The sequence below is a fragment of the Trachypithecus francoisi genome, unplaced genomic scaffold (assembly GCF_009764315.1).
Source record: "Trachypithecus francoisi isolate TF-2019V2 unplaced genomic scaffold, Tfra_2.0 Lachesis_group15, whole genome shotgun sequence".
NCBI lineage: Eukaryota > Metazoa > Chordata > Mammalia > Primates > Cercopithecidae > Trachypithecus > Trachypithecus francoisi.
Genome location: NW_022681460.1, coordinates 27,181,090 through 27,206,773, shown reverse-complemented (window position 1 = coordinate 27,206,773; position 25,684 = coordinate 27,181,090). Strand labels below are relative to the sequence as shown.

General features: G+C 39.8%; 2 protein-coding genes across 2 annotated transcripts in view; both read left to right on the top strand.

Annotated features, from left to right (window-relative positions):
* SOGA3 (SOGA family member 3) overlaps positions 1 to 19,967 on the top strand; it is a 49,162-nt gene extending 29,195 nt beyond the window's left edge. Inside the window, exons 4-6 of the mRNA XM_033234501.1 lie at positions 10,286 to 10,357; positions 16,665 to 17,840; positions 19,750 to 19,967. Of these exons, the coding sequence (XP_033090392.1) occupies positions 10,286 to 10,357; positions 16,665 to 17,840; positions 19,750 to 19,860 (1,359 nt within the window). The 3' untranslated portion in view covers positions 19,861 to 19,967. The remainder of the gene's footprint in view (positions 1 to 10,285; positions 10,358 to 16,664; positions 17,841 to 19,749) is intronic.
* The window catches only part of KIAA0408 (KIAA0408 ortholog), a 36,728-nt gene continuing 30,972 nt past the window's right edge, over positions 19,929 to 25,684 (top strand). Inside the window, exon 1 of the mRNA XM_033234502.1 lies at positions 19,929 to 20,060. The gene's annotated coding sequence lies outside the window, so the exon portion shown is untranslated. The remainder of the gene's footprint in view (positions 20,061 to 25,684) is intronic.

Sequence of the window (25,684 nt, the reverse complement as noted above, 5' to 3'; positions counted from 1 at the left end):
CTGCACTCCAGCCTGGGCGACAGAGCGAGACTCCGTCTCAATAATAATAATAATAATAATAATAATAATAATAATTCCTTTTTTTTTTTTTTTTTTTTGAGACAGAGTCTTGCTCTGTCGCCCAGGCTGGAGTGCAGTGGCACGATCTCGGCTCACTGCAAGCTCCACCTCCCGGGTTCACGCCATTCTCCTGCCTCAGCCTCCCCAGTAGCTGGGACTACAGGCGGCCACCACTGCGTCCAGCTAATTTTTTGTATTTTTTTGTAGAGACGGAGTTTCACTGTATTAGCCAGGATAGTCTCAATCTCCTGACCTTGTGAACTACCTGCCTCAGCCTCCTAAAGTGCTGGGATTACAGGCATGAGCAACCGCGCCCTGCCTAAAAATAATTTCTTTAAGCTCAGTTTCATTAAAATTTTTTTCTGGAATCAAAATAGTGGCAAAGGCAGGGGAGAAATAGAAACAAGGAAAATACATTAAGCTTTTTTTTTTATGTTTGATAACCTTCTCAACTCTTCCTCTTAGCCTTTTACATTCATGTTTTTTGCTTTTATGGAATTTGAATAAGGGATTTTTTAATAAATATGAACTAAATTCATTAGCTTAATGTATTTTTTAATCCCAGTGGTGAAAAATGTTTGGTAGATGTGTCAGTGTTTTTTTGCTGTTAGCAAACCATCCCAAAACTTTGTGGCTTAAAACAATATTTATGTGGCTCATAATTCTGTGGTCCATTCTGGTCTCAGGTAGGTCCATGCATGTATTTATGGTCAGCTAACAGCTAGAAGGCTCTGCACTGAGGATTAACTGGCTGTTCACTAGGGCAATAGAAGCAACTGGGCCACATGACTTTTCATGGAGCAGGCCAGCCCAGACTTAAAACACAGGGTAGCAGATTTCCAAGAGAGAGTGAGCAGAATTGTATAATCTCTCAAGGATAGACTCAGAACCAGCATGCCATTTCTGCCACCACATTTTACAGGTCAAAGCAAGTCACGAGGCCAGCTCAGTTAGAAGAGGTACAGAAGTAGACTCCACCTTTTTTTTTTTTTAGACAGGGTCTTGCTGGAGTCTAGCATCACCTAGATTGGAGTATGTGGTGGGTTTATAGTTTACCACAGCCTGAAACTCCTGGGCTCAAGCTATCCTCCTGGTTCAACTTCCTAAGTAGCTAGGACTAGCTGCATGCCACCATGACTGGCTAACTTTTAAAAAATTTTTGTAGAGATAAAGTCTCACTGTATTGCCCAGGCTGGTTTATTCACATATTCCCATTTACAGGCATACCTCAGAGATATTGCAGACTCTGTTCTAGACCACAGCAATAAAGCAAGTCACACTGTTGTTTGATTTCCCAGTACATATAAAAGTTATGTTTATACTATACTGTAGTCTGTTAAGTGTACAATAGCATGATATATATATATTAAAAAAGTATGTACCTTAATTTTAAAATACTTTATTGCTAAAACATCCTAAGGATCATCTGAGCCTTCAGCGAGTCATCATCTTGTTGGGTGGCAGGTCTTCCCTGGATGTTGATGGCTGCTGACTGCCCAGGGTAGTGGTTGCCAAAGGTTAGGGTGGCTATGACAATTCCCTAAAATAAGGCAGCAATGTTATTTGCCACATCAGTTGACTCCTTTTATGAAAGATTGCCTGCAATGCTGTTTGACAGCATTTTACCCACAGTAGAATCTCTTTCAAAATTGGAGTAAATTCTTGCAAACCTTGCCACTGTTTTATGAAGGAAGTTTATAGAATATTCTAAATCTTTTGTTGTCATTTCAACAAAGTTCATAGCATCTTCACAAGGAATACAGTTCATTTCAAGAAATCACTTGCTTATCCATAAGAAACAGCTCCTCATCCATTGAAGTTTTATCACAAGCTTGCAGCAAGTCAGTCACAATCAGGCTATACTTGTAGTTCTCTTGCTATTGTCACCACGTTTGCATTTATTTCCTCAACTGATGTCTTGAACCCCTCAAGTCACCCCTGAGGGTTAGAATCAACTTCTTCCAAACTCCTGTTAATGTTTTTACCTTCTCCAATCAATCATGAATATTATTTGTGTGTGTGTGTGTGTGTTTGTTTGAGATGGAGTCTCACTCTGTCACCCAGGCTGGAGTGTAGTGGCATGATCTGACCTCACTGCAACCTCCACCTCCCAGGTTCTAGCAATTCTCCTTCCTCAGCCTCCTGAGTAGCTGGGACTACAGGCACGCACCACTACACTAGGCTAATTTTTTGTATTTTTAGTAGAGACAGGGTTTCACCAGGTAGGCCAGGATTGTCTCGATCTCTTGACCTCATGATGTGCCCGCCTCAGTCTCCCAAAGTGCTTGGATTACAGGCGTGAGCTACGGCATCTGGCCCAATCATGAATATTCTTAATGGCATCTAGAATGCCATTTCTTTCCAGAAGACTTTCAATTACTTTGCCCAGATTTATCATAAGAATCACTACCTGGCAGCTATAGCCTTACGAAATACATTTTTAAAATAATAAGACTTGAAAGTTAAAGTTACTCCCTGATCTATGCGCTGCAGAATGGATTTTGTGTTAGCAGGCATGAAAACAACGTTAGTCTCCTTGCATATCTCCATCAGAGCTCCTGTTTGACCAAGTGCATTATCAATGAGCAATAATCTTTCGAAAGGGATCCTTTCTTTTGAGCAGTAGGTCTCAAAAGTGGGCTTAAAATACTTGGTAAAAGTATGCTATAAATTGATATGCTATCATAAAGCCTTTGTTCTTTCATTTATAGAACAGAGGCAGAATAGGTTTAACATAATTCTTAATGACCCTAGGATTTTCAGAATGGTAAATGAGCACTGGTTTCAACTTAAAGTTATCAGCCACATTGGCCCCCAACAAGAGAGCCTGTCTTTGAAGCTTTGAAGTTAGGCCTTGACTTCTCCTTTTTAGCTATGAAAGTTCTAGATGGCATCTTCTTCCAATAGAAGCCTGTTTTATCTGCATTGAAAATCTATTATTTAGTGTAGCCACCTTCACCGATCATCTTACCTAGATCTTCTGAATAGCATCTGCAGCTTCTATATCAGCACTTGCTGCTGAACCTTGCACTTTTGTGCTATGGAGGTGGCTTCTTTTCTTAAACCTTGTGTACCAATGTCCACTAGCTTCTAACATTTCTTCTGCAGCTTCCCCAACTCTCTTCCTTCACTCTCATAGAACTGAAGAGTTAGGGCTTTGCCCTGGGGGATGTTGTGGGTTGTTTGATCTTTCATCCAGACCACTAAAACTTTTTGCATATCAGCAATAAGGCTGTTTTGCTTTCTTATTATTTGTGTGTTCACTAGAGTGGCATTTTTAATTTATTTATAGAACTTCTTATTTGCATTCACAACTTGGCTAAGAGGCCTAGGTGTTTGTCACAAGAGGCCTAGCTTTTGGTTTATCTTAGCTTTGGACATTCCTACCTCACCAAACTTAATTATTTCTAGCTTTTGATTTAAAGTGAGAGACATATGACTCTTACTTTCACTTGAAAACTTAGAGGCCATTATAGGGTTATTAATTGGCCTAATTTCAATACTGTTGTGTCTTAGGGAATAGAGAGGCCTGAGAGGGAGAGAGATGGGAGAACAGCCAGTTGGTGGAGCAGATAGAACACACACATTTAAGTTAACCAATTTATATCAGTGCAGTTCATCGTGCCCCAAAACGATTCCAAGAGTAACATCAAAGATCATTCACAGATTATTATAATGGATATAATAATATTGAGAAAGTCTGAGACACTGGGAGAATTACCAAAATGTAACAGAGACACAAAATGAGCACATGCTTTTAGAAAAATTGCACCAATAGACCTGCTCAATGCAGTTTCCACAAACCTTAAATTTGTAAAAATTGTGGTATCTGTGAAGTACAATACTTTTTGTACTTGAGTGAAAAGTGTAATTGAGTGAAGCTCAATAAATCAAGGTGTGCCTGTGCTTTATATCAACTCTAGATTACTGATGATACCTAATACAATGTAAATGTTATGTGAATAGTGGTTTTACTATATCATTTTTAAGTTTGCATTACTTTTTATTATTGTACTTAAAAAAAATTCAATCTATGGTTGGTTGAATCCACAGATGTGAACCCTGTAGATACAGAGGGTCAGCTATATGTGATATGTCTTGTTTTAAATACTTTTCAGCTCATACAATTTTTACTCTTTAGTCTTTTTGTTGAAAAGCCTAAGACATTTTTATTTTTCTAGCTTCTTTCCATTTTATATTCCAGCTTTTTAAAGGTCTACTTTTAAAGTTGATCTTTTCAAATGGGCTTTTATTTGTTTACCCATTTTTATCATTTATCAACTTTTAATAATGCTTCCAAAACAAATTTGTTTCCAAAACAAATCTAGGTAAGAAATAAAGCTACAGTAGCTGTTTCCTCATTGGACTGACATACACTGAGCACCTACTTTGTGTCAGGTATATTTCCAAGAGCAGGAGCTCTAACAGAGACCAATTCTAGGAGCCTGCTCTTGTGGAGCTCACATTGCAGAATGAGAAAACAGACATGAAACAAACAAATATACAAGTCAGTTGGTGAGATTAGAGGAGCTATGGGGAAAAAGAAAAGCAGAATTAGGAAGACAAGGAATGTGCAGAGGAAGAGAATGGGGGAAGGATTTGCTTTTTGATATGAAATGGCCTGGGAAGGTCTCTCTGATTAGGGAACCTGAAGAGACTATGGAAGTGGGTCATGAGAGTGTATGAGGGAAGAATGTTGCAGGCAGAGGAAGCCATAGTCCAAAGGCCCCAAACAGGGGCATGCTTGGCATGTTTGAGGAACTGCAAGGATGCCTGTGACACTACAGCAAAGAAAGCAGTGAGGAGTGTGATGGGAGATGAGGTCGAAGGGCTTGTTTGGGATGTGGAGTTGGCGGGTGGGGTGACCACATAGAGTGCGCTGGTGGTTGACAGAGCCAGCTACACATTCTAGTCACTCTGGGAGCTTTGAAAAAATGTCTGGGCCCAATCCCAAAATCTGTTTTAATAGGTCTGGGTTGAAATCTGGTCAAGTCTTTATAAAACGTTACCAGAATAAATCTAGTGTGTAGTCAGGGTCTGGTATAGCTTAGTAAAGCATGGCTCTGACTCTGAGTGAGAGGGGAAGCCACTGAAAGATTTTGCACAGAATGACACAGCTTGATCACCCTGGCATGTGCCTCTTCCTCACCCACATTCCCCTCTGGACCTTACAATCATGCCTTAGTATGAAGCTTGGGATCCTGCCTCACCCTTTTAGGGAAGAGAGTGAATGTGACCGAAGCAAGCTCTCTGGGCACTTCACCTGTTCTGCCTCTGCCAGGCTGTCTGGGTAAGTGTCAAGGATGTAATAGAAGGAAAAGAGGAAGACTTCTAGGAACAAGAGCCCCTCCTGTCCCCTTCCAAGACAAGTTGGAGACAGAGCTCTTACCTTTTTCAGTTTGCTTCCAGCAGGCAATCCCTGGGCCTCCCTCCCAGTGTTACCCTATAGTCACAGTATTTACAGATTGATTTAAGAACCAGTAAGTGGTGTATGTCACTTCTGCTGATCCCTATGTTGAAAATATTAAAACTTCTGCACATACGTCATATATGTAACCTAGTACCCCAAACCTTGTAGTCATGCTCTGTTACCATAAAAGATATGCTCAGAAATAATATAAGCCTGCTATCTAAATTGCACCTTTTATCCTTTGAAGTAACAGTATAATGTAGTTGTTCAGAGTGGGAACTCTGAAACTGGCTAATTTGCATCCTGGTTCTAACACTAGCTAGCTGAGTGACAAATCCATTGTGTGCTTCAGACAATGGTGTCAATAAGGCTGTTGTCAGTCTGAATGAGTAGATACATATAAAGTGCTTAGAAAAGTGCATGACACATATTTAGGGCTCAAAAAATCTAAATATTAATGTGTCTATAGTTTCCTTCTTGATTTAATTACCACACAAATGAATCTCTCTTTAATTTTATCAACAGCATAGGAGACTTCTATATGCACAATACGTCTTTTGGTAGCATGTTAGGCACATTCTTCTCTGTTGTTTAATTGCTGAAAACATAAAGATGCTTCGTATTAAGTGGAGTAAATTTTAATTGAGAAAAGGAAGGTAATTTCAAAACATTTTTAGAAAACAAACAACCCATTTTATATCATTGCTGTGCAAAAATAATTACTGGCAAAACTCTCTAATTCCTGGCCTTCTCATGGTCAAAAAGAACAGCCGCCTCTTTTGGACAAGCTGAGGCTGGGAATGTAAAGAATTAAGAAGTGGACAAGAAATGTTTTCAACATATTTATCTAGAGAACCATCTAGAGAAGTGCCTGCTTTGCCAGCAAAGATGAAAATCTGAGATTTCATTGTGGCCTCCCAAACTGCTCCCCTAGCAGAGGTTACAAGATTTAGTGGATGATGGTGGGAGAGGATGACAAGGGGGGAGGTTACACAGTTTCATCCTCACAGGAAAGGGACTACTTGGACTCACATTATTTCTCAAACTTTCTGTATCCATAGAAATGTCTCATCTTTGTTTCATAGGATTCAGAAAGCTAATAAAAACTTACTGGAATATGAAAATATGATGAAATATTTATTGAAAATGCAAATGTGATACTTACAGTTACTAGTAGCCCTAAAGGAACCGGAAAGCTAACGTATCTTTATTCAAGGGGAAGGCTTTACTTCAGAGCTTTATTTGAGCTTAACACCCCACTTCAGTGATATCTAAATAAAAGTGAAATAGAAAATGCCTCTTAGGAAAGAATGCCCTAATTTCAGCATTTCTCTTATATTAATTTAGAGGTCTCATTTTAACATTGCCCACAGGATAAAGTCTAAATTTCTCAGCTGCACAAGCTGACCTCAATCGTTTCTGCATCTTCTTCTACCCATCTCTACAGTGGCCCTACCTCCATCACTTCTTTTCAGGAGTTAGTGCATCTGAAAGGCACACTCATTTCTCTATATCTTTACTCCTAAAACAGTTTGTTCAGTTTTATTTCTGTTGAAATTTTGCATATCCTTCAAAAGTCAGTTCTCTTGGATGATTTTCTCTGATTCCCCAGGTCTGGAATTATAGCTTCTTCCTTTGCTCTCTCAGTCCCTTGTTCTTCATTTATTTCCCTGAGTTAGTTCTGCCCACTGTTTATCATCCTTTTATCGTAATAAACAGTTAGCTCTTTGGGGAAAGAGTACAATATTTCTTAGTCATATGTGTTTGGCATATATACAGTACCGCATATAAACCAGAAACTAAATACCTGTGAAATGAATGAAACACAAAGACCAAAAAACATTTCCAGAACTAGAATGTACTTTTCTCAAAATCCCTGCATATCACCTCTTTATCTCACAGCCATTTGTACTGCCACCCTTCTTTGTATGTCTTCTATGACAGTCTAATTATGACATTTCTTGCTCAATTAGGAGCATTTACTGCTCCAAGTTGACCCTAGGACAATAATTTGACCTGAATGAGATAAAATTCAATCTTTATTCAATGTCCTTCAAGATCTGACTTATGGCCGGGCGCGGTGGCTCAAGCCTGTAATCCCAGCACTTTGGGAGGCCGAGACGGGCGGATCACGAGGTCAGGAGATCGAGACCATCCTGGCTAATACGGTGAAACCCCGTCTCTACTAAAAATACAAAAAAACTAGCCGGGCGAGGTGGCGGGCGCCTGTAGTCCCAGCTACTCGGGAGGCTGAGGCAGGAGAATGGCGGAAACCCGGGAGGCGGAGCTTGCAGTGAGCTGAGATCTGGCCACTGCACTCCAGTCTGGGCGACAGAGCGAGACTCCGCCTCAAAAAAAAAAAAAAAAAAAAAAAAAGATCTGACTTATGCCATCAGCAAATCTCATGTCACTCCTCTCCTCTCACTCTGTAACACCCATACGAACTTTCTGTCCCAGAAATGGGTTTTCTATGTGGAATGCCTTGTTTTTCCCTTTTCTTCCTCTTCATCTTCCATTGGCTGGCTACTCATGCACCAGATTCTAGATAAGATGTTGCTCATTTTGGAAATTATCCCTAGCTTCCCACACCATCTCCAGCCCTAGATTAGATAAATTCTGTCTCCTTAGTGATCTAACAGCTAACAGTTAGATATCAGAAAGACTTGGGTCAAGATCTGAAGCTATTGTTAGTAGTAATTTTAGACATTTGCAAATTTTAGCTTATTAAGTCATAGATTTTAGACATTTGCAAACTTTAGCTTATTAAATCATAGATCACTGGGCCCCATCCTCAGAGTCTCTGAATCAGTGGGTCTGGGATGAATCTCCAGAATGTACTTTTCCAACAGCTTTCTGGGTGACACTGATGATGCTATTCTGAGGAGCACAGAGATAACTGATGCTTTCGATAATTTATTCATCTACTTTTGTTTACCCCTGTAAACTTTAGTTTCAGCATCTGCAAAGTGAGGCTAAAAGGCGTGTTTAAAAATTAGTTGAGATAACGTATGTGAAGGGGTTGACATGAATTAGGGCTCAATGACAGTTAATATTGTTTTTGTTTTATCATTGCTTTCATAACACTGTGTTGAATTCCAAACCGGACAGATCGTGCCAAGTAAGCTGAGAACCCCCAAAAGAACAAAGATTGGTTTTATTATTATTGTGTCACAGGTGTCTTATGAAGTGTGTTAGTAGTCAGTAAATAAACATACAATGGAGTGAATTCAAATTACAAGCATTCAATAAGTATTTAGTGAAACAAATTTAATGCTTCTTGTAGATAGCCCCTACCTAGAATGTTCCAGATTTCTCCTTTTAGCTCACTTTATTCTTGGTATTCTTGGGACTGTTCTGTTGATTATTTCCTAAATTACTTTTTGGTTATGGTGAGGCAGTCCCCAAGCTTTCCTTTCTAAGAAGATTATACAAGCAACAGAAAGAACTTCTTCCTGTAAAGAACTAGAAATGAATAACCACGTGGGCTATTCATTTGTCTCTGTAGTTTCAGTTTCATACTGAATGAAAGCAGTTCATAAAAGTATTCCCCTGCCTTCTGTGCTTGAACATATGCCTTTACTTAACAGTGGATATGGGTTAGAAATTAACATGTGAAGAATTTAACTTTCATTTCTTTGCAAATTTATGAAGCCTCCTCTTTGGAAAAGCCTTTCCTATTTTTACTGTCAGTCTATACCCCTTTGACCTCAGAACCTCGTATTTGGTATTCATACATTATTAGTTCGGCAGGTATTTTTTTCACCACCTGCCATGTGGCAAGCACTATTTTTATGGTGGTGATGCCACACTAAAACAAAACCCCTGCTTCACAGAACCTAAAGCATAGCATTTATCGACTTGCACTGTAATTGTTTGCTTCTCTGTCTCCTCCCCTGCTAAGTTTCAGCCTCCTGATGGTAGATGCAGTGTCTAATTGAACTTTGAGTCTCCCCCTCAATGTCTAGTATATGGTAGACATTCATATCTATGGATAATTATTATTTACCTACAGAGACCCTTCATTATATTGGTGTGAGAAATGGAACTGAGCACCAGAGATCATATAATGCTTGTCCTTGAAACAGTTTGGCACGAGCTGTGTATTCTTTGACTTCCAAAGTGTTAGTTTGAATTTTAATTAGGATCAGCCAGTAAAATGTGGGAGATTTTACATAAGAATCCAGATTTCCAGCTTCTCTTGTAAAAGCCCACATTCCTGTATCACACAATGAGCTGAAGCTGTGGCTGGTCCACCTGCTTCTTGAGATGGGGCATGCCTTCTCCATTTCACTACAACCCTTACCATACCCTATCATTTTGCACATGTCGGGGAGGGGCAGGGGGGTGATGTGTGGTGATGGGAGAATGAAGTTCTTCCAATTCTACATAAATTCACTGAAAGTGTGCGTTCATAAGCTTATAGCAACCTAACTCCCAACATTGTAGATAATAACTTACTTTTTTCCTTCAGTGATGTGGAATGCTAACAAGCATTTGTTTACATTTGAACTATATATCATATTGAGTAAACAATCTAAATTTTGTCTGTTGTTTTTCTGCATTTTCACAGTAGGTTTCTTGTATTTCTCAAATTAAATAATTGCCAGCTACATTCTACTGTAATGTGTATCCTAGCCCAAAGTAAAAATATATCTAAATCTATCTGGTTTAGGATTCTTTTCCTCCCTTTATGATTACTGAACTAATTCTTTTTATTTGTCTTGGTTTTGTCATTTGAGACTAGAATACTTAAAAACATAAAATTGAATTAAAATTATGGTTTATCCAACTAAATATATTCGTGCTTTGTTTCAGTTATCCTTAAAAAGAAGAGGAAGCAAAGATTTGCCAAAATCTGAAAAAAAGGCTCAACAGACTCCCACAGAGGTATGTGGAAATAACATTTCAACTAGTACATCAAGTACCTCTAAGTGTATATAATAATAAGCTACATTTATAAATAGATATAATGTCCAGATAAACTTATGGAAAACAAAGTCAAATTTGCGTATCAATTATGTAGTCGTGGATACAGGCAGTATAAATCAGAATGTTTACTAATAAAGCCAGCCGTAATATCCCTATTATAATTGCTTTACATTGTAAGCACACAGAAAAATGTCATTCGTACTTTGTATGCTGCTGTATTTGAGAACTATACTCATGATGCTAATCTTGTCCTTTTATATTAATAAGGTCAATAGAAAGGCTGTTCCTATAGTGTCAGGAGAAAGTAAAGAAAGGAATGTTGCAGAGGGAAGTCAGAAGGGAGAGAAAGGCTCATTATATCTTTAGAGAGCCCTGGAATGAAGTAATTCTCCATACCAGTGATTGGAGAAGCCAAATAAAGGAGAAAAAGGAATAAAAATGAAAGATGTACTCAACATGGGCTTGTTAAAAACCTTAGAAACACAGCCACAGTAAAGACTAGCTCTGCTTCCAAGGTAAAAAAGAGGTGCCAATGGTTGTAATGAAGAAGATTTTAAAATGGAAGGGGAAACGTGGGATAAAAGTGACACTATTGTTAAGGAAAGGGATCCCGATCCAGACCCCAAGAGAGGGTTCTTAGATCTCAGGCAAGAAAAAATTCAGGGCGAGCCCACACAGTAAAGTGAAAACAAGTTTATTAGGAAAATAAAGGAAGAAAAGAATGGCTACTCCATAGACAGAGCAGCCCTGCGGGCTGCTGCTGGTTACCCATTTTATGGTTATTTCTTGATGATACGCTAAACAAGGGTGGATTATTCATGCCTCCCCTTTTTAGATCATATAGGGTAACTTCCTGATGTTGTCATGGCATTTGTAAATTGTCATGGCACTGGTGGGATTGTAGCAGTGAAGATGACCAGAGGTCACTCTTGTGGCCATCTTGGTTTTGGTGAGTTTTAGCTGGCGTTTTTAGTGGAACGCATTTTATCAGCAAGGTCTTTATGACCTGAATCTTGTGGCGACCTCGTATCTCATCCTGTGACTCAGAATCCTTAACCATCTGGGAATGCAGCCCAGTAGGTTTCAGCCTCATTTTACCCAACTCCTATTCAAGATGTAGTTGTTCTGGGTCACATGTCTTTGATATTACGACTCTCCAAAAGCACTTGGCTAGATATTAACCTTTAAACTATGTCCGTTGGATTCTATGGTACTGTAGTATACTTTTATGATTACAAGGTTTTTTTCACATTCGATAGATAATTTAACTAAAGTGATTTTAAATATTCAAAATTTGAAAAAGTTGATCTCAGACATTTTTTAAAGCATAACATGTTAACTGTATATTATTTTCCTTTTTCCTCTCTGTACCTGCTGTGTTCCTGCTCTGTTTTCTCCTGGTACTTGCACCAGAATGTGTATAGACCTCAGCACTTTTAGAATCCCAGAGAGTCTCACAGCCAAGACCATGATATCATTTTTTTCTACCTTTCTCTCTGTTCTCTTAGTAAGTCCAAATATACTCTGTCACTACAGCTTTTCCACTCTGTCTTTGCTGTCACTTTATTCAACTTACTCGAAATATTTTGTTGTGAATCATTTCACGTGTTGCCATGAATCTTCTTTCCTACCTTGTTTATGGAGTAGACACTGTATCTACATTTGTCCTATTCTTACACTTTCTGCGTTAAAAGTTTATTTATTCTTTTCAACCATAGTCAAGGACTTCCACCAGTCTCTGATGCAGGAATTCTTAACTGTTTAGTCTTGGCTTTATGGACCTCCACTCGCTATGCATGTGGGCAACTTTCTGCAAAAACATCCACAACTTTAATCAGTTTCTCAGTGAGGCCTGGGACCTTACAAAAGTCAGGATGCCATGCAATCCACCAGTTTGCCCAGTTCACCCAGTTTTCATGGGCAAAAACTTCCTTATTTATATATACTGCAGCATTTGAAGTTTCTGCTATCATTTCCAACACATTTATTTTCAGAGCTTATGACCTGTCACTTTTCAAAAACCTACCCCAGGAGATGGATCAGGCTGTCTCCGATGGGATATCTCAATTATCAAATGGTCCATTTTTACAAAATTATAACGTGATTCCAATGTTCAGTCAAGATTGCAAGCCATCGATCCACATATTTGTATTACTGAAAATATACCATTCTATTGTAATTCTTGTTTATGCATTCATCGCTCCTACTTAGCCAGGGCATTTTTGTAGACAGGACTCATCTTATTCAGCTTTGAATCATCTGTGTCTAGTGATTGGCACTCTGCACATGTTCAATACATGCTTTTAAATATTCCCATGTCTCCTTTTTCTATGTTAAACCACACAAAATTGCCAACAATGGCAACTGTATATGGTCCAAACCTCTATTATTCATTTAGCTTTGTATTTCATTTTGTTAATTTGCTTCAGCATCTTTGATCTCTTCCTCACATGTTCCTCCAGCAGCACAGTGACTTTATTTACAGAGAATTTATATTGCACGGCAATTAAGAACTGTATCTCTAGGGCCAGGTTGCCTAGGTTGAAGTCTATGGCATATATCGAATGTATGAACTTGGGTCCATTACTTATTCTTTTTGTGCCTCTATTTCCTCATGTATAAAATGGGAATCATAATAGAGAGTTGTTGCACAGACTAAATGAGTTAATATATGTAATCAATTAGAATGCAATTTAGTTTCTAGCAGTGGCTCTTAAAGTCAAACCAGGCTTAGCTCATTTATTACTGGCCTTCACCATATCTTTATGTTCACTTCTTCACATGTAATTTGCATCTTAAATTGAATGAGTCTTTAACATACACAAAAATAACAAATAACTTGCTTCACACCTCAGAGCATTTTAATTTTTCTTGCCTACTGTTCACTGTGGGAAATAGGAGCAAGTATTTACTGCTCAATTACTGTAGACCAGGCACTTTGCATGCAATCTCCTGTCTTTTTTGATAATTATGTATGATATTTCTATGCCAAGTTTCCAATGCAGCCTACAATAGTTGGGTTACAAGATGAGGATGCAAGGCATATTGGCATACAGGGTTGTAAACTCTTGGCATTGCAGAAACTGCACATTATGTATCTTGAAAAGATTTATTTTTAAATAAATAAAATAATTACCATACCCATTAGCCCTTGATGCAATTCCTTCCCTCATAATGCCTCTATTACATGCAGTCTTTGTCCAAGTGTTAAAATAATTGTTGTTTTCATTCCTTTGGGCAGGAGAGCTTACATACACACTCATCAGATATTCTCTTTTTTATTTGGTTAATATAACCCATTGAAGTGTTATTCTGCTTCAGTTTGTGCCTTGTATCACAGCCACTGCTGTTTTGGTTAGACTCAATTTGCAGTATATGCCAACTATACTAGCAAATAAAGGCCTTGCCTTGCAATCAAGGACTTCCACCACACATGCAACCCTACCTGGCTTCCCAGTCTCATCTACTCTTGCATGTCAAATAAAACCTAGCCTATATAAAAGCATATTTGACATTGTTGATCACGTTTCTGTTCAAATATTGCTCTAATTATTGGCCTACATGACCTTAGATTTCCCCTCCCAAACCTCTGACCTGTCTCCCTTCCTTTTTTTTTAGATTTTTTTTAGATGGAGTCTCGCTCTATCACTCCATCACCCAGGCTGGAGTGCAGTGGTGCAATCTCAGCTTACTGCAACCTCCACCTCCCAGGTTTAAGCAATTCTCTTGCCTCAGTCTCCTGAGCAGCTGGGACTACAGGTGCATGCCACTATCCCAGCTAATTTTTGTATTTTTAAGAAAGACGGGGTTTCACCATATTGGCCAGGCTGGTCTCGAGCTCCTGACCTCGTGATCCACCCACCTCAGCCTCCCAAAGTGCTGGGATTAGAGGCACGAGCCACTGCCTCCAGCCATCTGTATCCCTTTCTTTTCTTCTTCTCATTGGTTGTGTCTGTGACCATTATGATAGGTTCAACCATCACCTCTATGCATCTCATCCACACGTCCTCACTTCTAGACCTGAGCTCTAAGTGCCAAGATGTAATCTTAGTAATCTAATCATGAACCTGACATTCTACATGACTGTTGATGGATGTTTCCACCCCGTGTCCCTCCACCAGAACACCTAACAGACAGCATTCTTAAAACCTTAAACCCATATTCTTCACACAAAACCATTTCCATTTCTCCTTTTGTACTTTTCAATTTGGTTAATGACTGGGCTTTGAGGTTGTCCTGAGAATGTCATGAGAATGTATGAGAAGAACTTCTGTCAGTTTCATTCCACTATCCTTTCAGCAGGCAGAACCAACATTATCCATTTTAGACTGATGGGAGTACATCCTATTTTAAAAGTGATTTAAATGGAATGCTTCTCTTTGTTCATTCTCTATCCTTGCTATTGGCCATACAATCAAATGAGACCCCTCAACTTAAAAATTCAGTGTCATCTTTGATTCCTCTGCTGATGTGATCCAAAACATTGCAACATATCCTTGGTCTCATCCTCACTAAATTAGTGGGAGGGTCCCAGCACATAGTATAATATATTGTATGCAGCTTCTCTCTTCCCTTGTGAAATGAGTTCTTCCATCAAAGCCTTCCATGACATACCCTCTTCTCCTCCTCTCTGGATGCTACTAAGGCTGTCTCATCTCTCCTGGTAGTCCTTCTCTTCTTTCTTCTAAACCTCTTCTAGAGGAAAGTGTACAAGACAACACATCTTATTTCTTTGCTTTTACCACATTGCTCTATTTTTTTTTTTTACTTTATGCTTCTTTTCTAGAGGCAGCATGTGCAGTAGAAGGAATATGAGTTTGGGACTCAGCCAGAATATAGACTGTGCTCTGTCACTTATTAACTTGTGCACTGCAATATTAATAAATCTCTCCCATCGGTAAAGGGGAGATCGCATCACCTATCTTGAAGGGCTGATACAAGGATTCAATACTATATGGAATGTAATGTTCAGGTTCTGCACACCCAGCAGCTCTCAAACCCTTCATATTCCCATTAGTAGATAGGAAGACAGGAGATCTGTGCCCTGTTCTCCATCTCTTCCATCTCAAAGGCTCTGTCTGGTATTTACTGAGCGTCTCTGGCAGAAGCTCATTATTCTCCTCACCTTCTCACCAGTGGTTGCTCCTTTTTTACCAGAATGCATCTCAAACACAGATGACTAAGTACTAGGTAAGGAAAGAATTTTTATTTTCATTTTTTTAAATGAAGAAACCAAAGTTCACAGAAGTTACATGACTGGCTCAGAATACATACTTAAAAGAGAATTTTGAGCAATTGTCCTTGGGAGAAATGTCCGTAGACATAATAACATGCTTCGGTAATATCCCTCAGAGAAAGATTTCCACTAGTCCTTTTGTACTTTTCAGTTTAGTTAATGACTGGGCTCTGAGGCTGTCATAAGAATGTGTGAGAAGAACTTCTATAGTTCCACTATCCTTTCGCCAGGCTGCACCAGCTTTATCCATTTCAGACTCATGGGAGTACATCCTATTTAAAATGTGATCTTGATGGAAAAACTAACAGTTTCTCCTTGGATGGACCATTCCAGTGTCAAACTTTCCTGACTTACAGGCCTCTAAAACAATTCTCCTTTGAATAAAAACAGGGGACAGATTATTCTAAGTGACACAGAAATCAAGAGCCTGAGCATTAGTTTCAGACAGAACTGGATTCAAATTTCACCTTTGTCCTTTGCTGTTCATTAGCTGTGTAACCTTCAAAGAGTTACTGAACATCTGTAAATCAGGAACTTTAATGCCTACTCCTAAATTTACTCTGAATATTAAATTAGGTTCATATTTGTAAAACACTTTTCAGCACTTGGCTCAGTGTAAGTGACAAAAACGTGGCAGCGAATGCAAAGGAACCACATGCTCCTTGAGCAGATGTTATATTTATTACTGCAATAATGAAACAACAAAAAAAGAAACATTGCTGAAATGATCACCAAACAGTTGTATGCAGTTAAAACATATAATAATCTCTGAATAGTGATAACCACAGTTTGTCTCTTTTCATATTCCTTTTCCTTTTTGCTTCCAGGATGTAACATTGTTCTAATCTTTAATTTGCCAAAGAATTGAAGTGATCTGAAGAAAATACTCAGTGTCTGCTTCTGTTTCTCTGTCATTAAATCTGTATTGCAAGAAAAAGAAATTATTTTTCCAGGTGTCCTCTTTTGGTTGTTTCCTTGATTTACATAAAAATGATGTCCTATCCTTGTCCCTCTTTTCCCCCAAATGAGGAGGACAATGAAGATCTGAAGTGCCAGCTGCAGTTCGTTAAGGAAGAAGCCGCTTTGATGAGAAAGAAAATGGCCAAGATTGATAAAGAAAAGGACAGATTTGAACACGAGCTTCAGAAGTACAGATCCTTTTATGGGGATTTGGACAGTCCTTTGCCCAAAGGAGAAGCTGGAGGCCCTCCCAGCACCAGGGAGGCCGAGCTCAAGCTACGGCTAAGGCTGGTGGAGGAAGAAGCCAACATCCTGGGCAGGAAAATCGTCGAACTGGAGGTGGAGAACAGAGGCCTGAAGGCGGAACTGGACGACCTTAGGGGTGATGATTTCAACGGCTCCGCCAACCCGCTCATGAGGGAGCAGAGCGAATCCCTGTCGGAGCTGCGGCAGCACCTGCAGCTGGTGGAAGACGAGACGGAGCTGCTGCGGAGGAACGTGGCCGACCTGGAGGAGCAGAACAAGCGCATCACTGCGGAGCTCAACAAGTACAAGTACAAGTCCGGCGGTCACGACAGCGCGCGGCACCACGACAACGCGAAGACGGAGGCCCTGCAGGAGGAGCTGAAGGCAGCGCGCCTGCAGATCAACGAGCTCAGCGGCAAGGTCATGCAGCTGCAGTACGAGAATCGCGTGCTTATGTCCAACATGCAGCGCTACGACCTGGCCTCGCACCTGGGCATCCGCGGTAGCCCCCGCGACAGCGACGCCGAGAGCGACGCGGGCAAGAAGGAGAGCGACGACGACTCGCGGCCGCCGCACCGCAAGCGCGAAGGGCCCATCGGTGGCGAGAGCGACTCGGAGGAGGTGCGCAACATCCGCTGCCTCACGCCCACGCGCTCCTTCTACCCCGCGCCCGGGCCCTGGCCCAAGAGCTTCTCCGATCGGCAGCAGATGAAGGACATCCGGTCGGAGGCCGAGCGCCTGGGCAAGACCATCGACCGGCTCATCGCCGACACGAGCACCATCATCACCGAGGCGCGCATCTACGTGGCCAACGGGGACCTGTTCGGACTCATGGACGAGGAGGACGACGGCAGCCGCATCCGCGAGCACGAGCTGCTCTACCGTATCAACGCGCAGATGAAGGCCTTCCGCAAGGAGCTGCAGACCTTCATTGACCGTCTCGAGGTGCCCAAGTCTGCGGACGACCGCGGCGCCGAGGAGCCCATTTCCGTGAGTCAGGTACAGTTCTGCCTATTGCGAGCCACGGCGGTGGCCAGGCTGGCCCGCGGAGCCGCGTCCCAGGGGGGCGTCTCGGCGCCCGGACTGCCGCGCCCCGCTTGAGGGAAGCCCCGGCTCAGGGCCGCACTGGGGCCTGAAACCCCCCGCCGGTCCACCCGTTCTTCCACACGGTCCTGCAGGGCTGAGGTTTTTGTGACTCCATCATGTAGTCATCATTTCTTCCTGTGTTTTGTTTAAAAGGAAAACAACACCATTCATTACCCTCAATTTTTGTGGAAAGAGTAAAGGATTTTGAGATTTTTGAGGCACGTTATTATTTTAGAAGGTCAATATTTTTCTGTTACTCTGCTAGCAGATGAACTGCAAGATGGTCCTGAATAGGAATATTTAGCTGCTGATTTGTGGTTTTCGAGTCAAAATCCATATTGAGTTTAGGATTTTAAAAAAATGACTAGACTGGTAGACCGAGGAGGGCGGATCGCTTGAGCTCAGGAGTTTGAGTCCAGCCTGGTCAGCAAGGCGAGATTCGTCTCTCCAAAACACGAAAAATTAGACGGGTGTGGTGGCATGCACCTGTAATCCAAGCTACTCAGGAGGCTGAAGTGGGAGGATCTCCTGAGCCCAGGCAGATGGAGACTGCAGTGAGTGGTGATTGCACTACTGCACTCCAGCCTGGGCAAGAGTGAAACCTTGTCTCAAAAGAAAGAAAAAAGCTAAAACAGAATTGATGGCCGGTCACTGTGGCTCATGCCTGTAATCCCAGAGGCTGAGGCGGGTGGGAGGTCAGAAGTTGGAGACCAGCCTGGCCAACATGGTGAAACCCCGTGTATACTAAAAATATAAAAGTTAGCCTGGTGTGGTGGCGCACTCCTGTAATCCCAGCTACTCGGAAGGCTGAAGCGGGAGAATCGCTTGAACCAGGGAGAGGGAGGTTGCAGTGAGCCAAGATTGCACCACTGCACTCTAGCCTCGGTGAGAGAGGGAGACTCTGTCTCAACAAAAAAATAATAATAATTTAATTAAATAAAACAGAACTGATGGATAACTATTGGTAAATGTAGAAACCAGTGGTAAAGGGACATGATTTTGTGTCTGCAGCCCCCGGAAAGGAGCAAATGAAAGCCACTTTTTTTTTTACCATAAGTTTAAATAATATGATCATTATTTCCAGAGAAAAATCACTCTCAGTTGTATAGTGGAGAATCTCAGTACTGGGGAAGGAGTCTATACGGTAGCTTGAAGGCAACACTACTTCAGAGAAATAGTAATAACCATTCCAGAACAGGGAAAACCAGCATTTTTCCTCCATCCTGATTTGTAGAGGCACACCGGATGAATTGGACTGAGCTGCTTTGGCCAGGTATGGTGGCCATTTAAAGACCAATGCATTTTATCAGAATTAACCACATGAAAGATAATTTATGAAATAAAACAGGCAATGCTGTTTCCTCTGGCAAGCCTGGTGTCCTGTATCCATTGGAGAATCCACGGAAGTACAACAGCATGCATGGCTTTTAAGACACGCAAGACATTTAAAAGCCAGTTTATGTACAGAAGCATGATTTTAGATTAACTGCCTGTTGGTACAGCTAGAAAAATTGCAACCCTATCGCTTATTTATCTTGCATGTTGCTCCGCTTTGCTATGAAAAATACCGTTTTATGATAAAACTTGTTGAATTTTGATATGTATTCAGTTATACCCTCAGGGAAAATAATAGAAATTAGAGTGAGAGAAAGTGCTGTGTATAAAATTAGGCTTTCAGATTTTACAGATATAGGCTTAAGGGAGGGTGGGGGTTCTTTTGTATCTTAAGTTGAATGAATGCTTAAATTAGTTGATGTGAATTTAAGTTTTAAAGATTATTATTAATTAACTCTTCTCTTTGTCTTTGCATTTACCTTCCCAGATGTTCCAGCCTATCATTTTACTTATTCTCATTCTTGTATTATTTTCATCACTTTCTTACACAACAATATTTAAACTTGTCTTCCTTTTTACACTGTTTTTTGTACTGTAAATTTTTCATCATCTACCATTCATTGTAGTATTTTCAGTTTGTTTATTTTGTTCATCCTTCAAGACAAGAAGTAAAAGAAGTATAATTTCTGTAGTAACCAATGCTATAAAAACACTGAAGACTGCTTATTTCTTTAAAAAGACACAACCATCTTACCACGACCAAATTCAATAAGAAGCCCAAGCACTAAAATATTTCAGGTAAGAAAGTAAGTGTGACATTTTTCTGTATGAATTGTTTTAATTTTGCTGCTTTTTTTCATCCTGTTTGTCTCCTCTTGATAAATAATTGGCATATTGAATATAAAAATGGACTACATGTCTCGTAATTATTTCTCAGTAGCTCACTATTATTATTCAAAAGCTGGACGAACATTCACAATTTGGTCACATTTCCAAAAACTACATACATTTGTAAAGTACCTTTGCCAGGTTACATCAAACTAGCAAGATAATTTTGACATCCAATAAATACCTGAAAAAAAAAATACAGGAAATAAATGTGACCCTCATGGAAGCTAAGTAATGTGTTGTAATGCCAATGTGTTTTGTCTACAGAGATATGCTTGGAAGCATGAGATTGGATTAGGTCTTAGTTCATTTAGGAAATAGTTATCCCCATCCTACTCTGTTTGACCAGATTCCCACCAAACCTGCCATTCCTGCTTTTACTTTTTATACTTGAAGTCATGTATTGCTAATTGAACTTGGAGTTCAATTTGGATACTTGGAGTCCTATCCTCCATAATAGAATGCCTCCAAAGCAGGAAAATGCTCTATAAATATGATATGTGAATTGTTTTGAATAGGGAAAAAATACAGTCATTCTCTAGAATTTCATTAAAATATGGTCATTTTCTCGAATTCATTAGACCACAATCCAAGACTGGTAACATAGTTCTGGCGGGAGTTGCTCTCAAGATATAAACTAACTTCAGTAAACCTGAGCATCCCCCTTTCTCCTCATACCTAAAGTGGCCTGGATAGACTCCGTCTACCCACAAGACCTATTCTGTCCATCTCATTGATAGTTTATCCAGTACCATCCAAGAGTCAGCAATCTCCGCACTTGTTGAGGTCACATACTTGTAAATACTCACAGGTTGGGTTGATGGATATGAAAATCTGTGGAAAGTGAAGTATCTTGCATGTCTGCAAAAAGAATATGTGGAAAAACTTTGTTCTAAAAGTTGCTATTGGTAATGGCCCTTGGAATCTCCAGGAATTTAACTTTAAAGGGACTCTGATTTATCGTCACATCCTCCCACACATTCGAGTATTAATTAAACAAACAAACAAACAAAAAACCTTCACAACAATCTAAAACTTTAGTTTAGAATAACTGCTCTTACTCTCTACAGGGTTTGTTTGGTTTTGGTTTTTGGTTCTGTTTGTTTTTTGATAGGGGGAGGAGAGACTTGGAGTGAGGAGTGGTTAACCGACGGAATCTGTCAGTATGCACTTCTGGCTTTTCATTTTAGCGATTCAGAGAGCTAGGTAAAACTTCATTACAAAAATGAATGAAATGCGATAAATACCATGTTTAATCAATTATATATAATTCAGGTGTTTACTTTTAAAAATTTTTCATCTCAGGGATAACAAACACTTTAAAACCTAAAGTTTGTCTGTTAGATCCGTGATAAGTTTCCAGGCCACCATTTCAGGAACTGAAAGTAAATGTTTGAGAGCTGAAATTTAGCTGAAATATGTATTGTCTTTGGAGCCAGTTACACCTGTTAAAAGGCTCTCAGCCACCTACAGAGCATTTGGAAGTGTGTGGAGTGTTGCAGGTTATTGCAATGACTGGGAAGTTTGCTGGCATTTAGGAGGAAGGGATCAAAACTTCAAGGTCCCTGAAATCCCACATCACAAAGAATTGTCCTGTCCAAACTGCTGATGTTATCTTTGCAGATAAATGTCATGTGGTATACACTCATTCACTTCAGAAGCATCATGCATATTCACTACCATGTGTGACTTTAAGAAACTGGCTTTAGATTTTAGTTTTATCATGAGATTAATCAAAAATGAAATAACTAGATCGTAGTTCTCAATGCTAGCTGCACATCAGAATTTCTGGGAAGTTTTTAATTGGGGACATAATCCATACTAATTGAAATAAAATGTACAGACCTAGGCATCTGTATTTTTAAAAACGCCCCAGAACCACTACTTTTAGATATTTGAATTGTCTAAAATACATGTTCGATATAGCCCCAACAAAGCTTACAGTAAACTATGTGATACTAAGATATAGGATCATTAGTTTTCTAGGTTTGAGTAGACTTTAAAGTTTCAGCTGCTCAGTGGATGTCTGAATTCTCTCTAGAGCATTTCCACTTAGTTGTATAGCCTTTGCCAGAAGAGATATCACCTCCAGTGATAAAGCAGTTATATTTCTGCACTGGTGGTGGTGCCAGGAAACTTGGCTTGCATTTATACAAGTTCTCAAAAACACAAAATTAAAGGTAAATAGGAATAATACCTAACAGAAAAGAGAACCAAGGTGAATAGTGTGTGGGCACAGCGTCATACACTCACTGAGAGAGACAGGCACGTGTGCACACTGAATTCAAGACTCAAGATGATCCAACAGTGATGTAACATGTTATTACAATAAAATCCCTAGGCATTCTTAGGTGGACTGACACCATAAATATATGCAAGGGTGGTGCAAACACCTCAGTGATAACTTGTGACCTGAATAGGGAAGGAGAGCTGTCTGGACTAACCAAAACACCAGCCTCAACTATATATCTCATTTTAGGAACTGTGGTCGTGTTCCTTATGTTGCCCTTCTGGCAACAGTGGTATTAATCTTACCTGTGAATTCCTAAAACAGTGATAAGGTTTGACTCTGTGTCCCACTCAAATCTCATCTTGAATTGTAATCCCCATGGGTTGAGGGAGGGACCTGTAATCTCCACAAGTAGAGGGAGGCAGGTGATTGGACCATGGGAGTGGTTTTCCCCATGCTGTTCTCATGATAACAAGTGAGTCCTCACAAGATTTGATGGTTTTATAAATGTTTAGAAGTTCCTCCTTCACTCCTGTCCACTGCTGCCTCGTGAAGAAAGTGCCTGCTTCCCCTTCCACCATGATTGCAAGTTTCCTGAGGCCTCCCTAACTATACAGAACTGTGAGTCAAACCTCTTTCCTTTATTAATTACCCAGTCTCAGGGAAGCTCTTTATAGCAGTTTGAAAGTAGACTAATACAGGCAGTGATTTTATAGAATTTCATGAGACTCTTGAACCTCATCCAGATCCTCCATATGTGAAACTCCTGTGAAATATTGGGGAGAGGAAAGTAGGCTGAAGCAGGACTGACTTGACTACTGCTCACAGATTCTGGGGGCTATGGGATCATTCCAACAGCTCCTCTGAAGTTAGTGAATCAACTTTACTGAACAGTTGAATTCCAGGGAGGCTCTTTTCCACTCTGCCCCACTCACTGCATAGACCAGGTTCCCAGTTGTGCCTGTGTGTACACACAGATCCATCACACTGCGGTGTATAATGAGAAATGCATGCAGGGTCAGGGCATTCAGACCTGCCTCTGTCTTAGGAACATGCTGGGGACCAGTTGGTGGAAGGTGGGGTCAGAAAATTGCCAGTAGGCATGAAGTGACCTTTTTCCTTGCCGTCTTTTCCCTGTAACTTAAAGCTGTTCAGCGGGCACCCAATATCCAGGATGCACTTATCTCTTAAAGCATAGAACATAAACTTGGGAATATAAGTTAACAAAGATGGTGCCCAAAACCTCAGAAAGAGAATCCCCAGCGTCTTCCCCTTTGATCCTGTTGCTTGCATTATTTTTGTTGTATTAAGCTGTTTCTGAAAGAGGAACAACCACGCTTCTTGATTCAGCAAGAGAGAAAAGACCCTCAATTATTAAGACAAGGCGTCGTCTTTTGTTTGGACCTTTGAAGCTGTGCTATTTAAACATCACACCAAACTAAACTCAACAGAGCAAGCCTTATTCTAGAAAATTCCCTTGTATGCACATTCTTGGCCATAGGAAGAAGTGTCTTCTTGTTAATTTGGCCTAGATCTAAGAAAAAAGGAATTCAGTTGGCTATTTTTAAGCATAAGTAACTAAACTCATAAAACAAAGGAAAATTCAGTCCTGAGCCTGGAATGTGTTTTGGCCTGTATGCTCTAATCTTCAACTTTAGTTTGTGTGGTAGAATGGGATATGCTTATTTAATTAGCTGCTGATGACATTTGGACTGTCAATTTGGTAGCTCAGCCTTAATTCCAAATATTCATGCAGTGTTTGTAACTGCATTCTGATAGAACTACAGTCCAGTTCATCTAGCAGAGTCATACTTTGTGTCAGACACCATAAGTGAATGTAGAGATTGAAGAGAAGGTAGTGGAGAATAGTACCAGAAAGTAAGAAAAGTCGACCATTTATTAAACTACTGGGATATGGTATAGTTAAAACATAGTATGCATGAAGACATAACTGCTTAAACCCTAGTTGTAAACCAATTAGGTCTAATGAAAGATAGATTTCTTTCTGCGGTTTTAATTTTGATCTGATTTTCGATAGGTAAAGTAATGTCATTCACATTTTGATGAAACACATTTCATGGGTAGGTCCTGACATTCTCAGCAGTCTACTTGTAGAATTTCAGATAAAAACTCATACAAAATGGAATATTTCATGGCCTGGAGATGGCAGAACACCTTTGTAGTTACAGTAATAAATGTGGGAATATCTTAAATGCTTCTAAACTGTACTTTTGTGTTGATCAGTTGAGAGAAGGGAAAGTGGTAGTGGCTGTTTTTCATGCTTGCCATTTTGAAAGTGTGTGCAAATCACAATCTCTAAAGGTCCTTTCCATGTAACTTAAATACATTTTCATCCATGTCTTCCCTGCTTAAAGGTGTATTTTCTGTACTCACTGGCAGTTCTAGCCTGTGTCTGTCCTAGTGAAGTTGTGGGTAGTATTTTAAATATTTCTGGGGAACCTTTTGAGTAGAGTACTGTTATAAACCACTTGATCAAAAAATAAGAGCAGCAAATATAACAGTTTTTAGATGTAAAGAGAAACCTCAGAAACCTCTACCTTGCACTGCTCACTGTTAAGCCAGGCCATGTTGTCCTAAAGAGCCCCATCTGATCTTTTTATATCCCACATATTTATGATTAATAAACTTAAGTCTATTGACATTTCCTGATTATTCAATTTCACTGTTACCATTATAAAACGTTTTTAGTTCAGAGTTGAACGTATTTTTCTGTAGCTATTTTTCAAAATAAGGTACCAACAAAACCCAACATCTGAAGATAAAATTGCAAACATTTATTTTAAGATAATACATAATCAGTGGTTGTTAGCAGTTATGCAGCCTTTACAAAAATGTTCATAAAATTTTATTGACTTGCATATTTGGTGTTTTTCAATGTTTTTGAATCCAAATTCCTATTTAGCATATATTAAACTCAGATAATAAAAACTTGCCTTTGTTTTGATGATTTTTATTTAAATTATCAGTAAAGTTTTAGATATATTTTAAAAATGATTTTAAGTGACTTTTGTTTTTTAGGAAAATAAGCATTAAATAAACATTAACAGTGTAGAGCATTACACTAATTTAAAAACTAGCACTTTTCAGAAAAGTTTAGAACACCAACTCACTTAAGAAAATTGCAGGCCAGGCGCGGTGGCTCACGCTTGTAATCCCAGCACTTTGGGAGGCCAGGGAGAGTGGATCATGAGGTCAGGAGATTGAGACCATCCTGGCTAACACAGTGAAACCCCATCTCTACTAAAAATACGAAAAATTAGCCGGGTGTAGCAGCTCCTGTAGT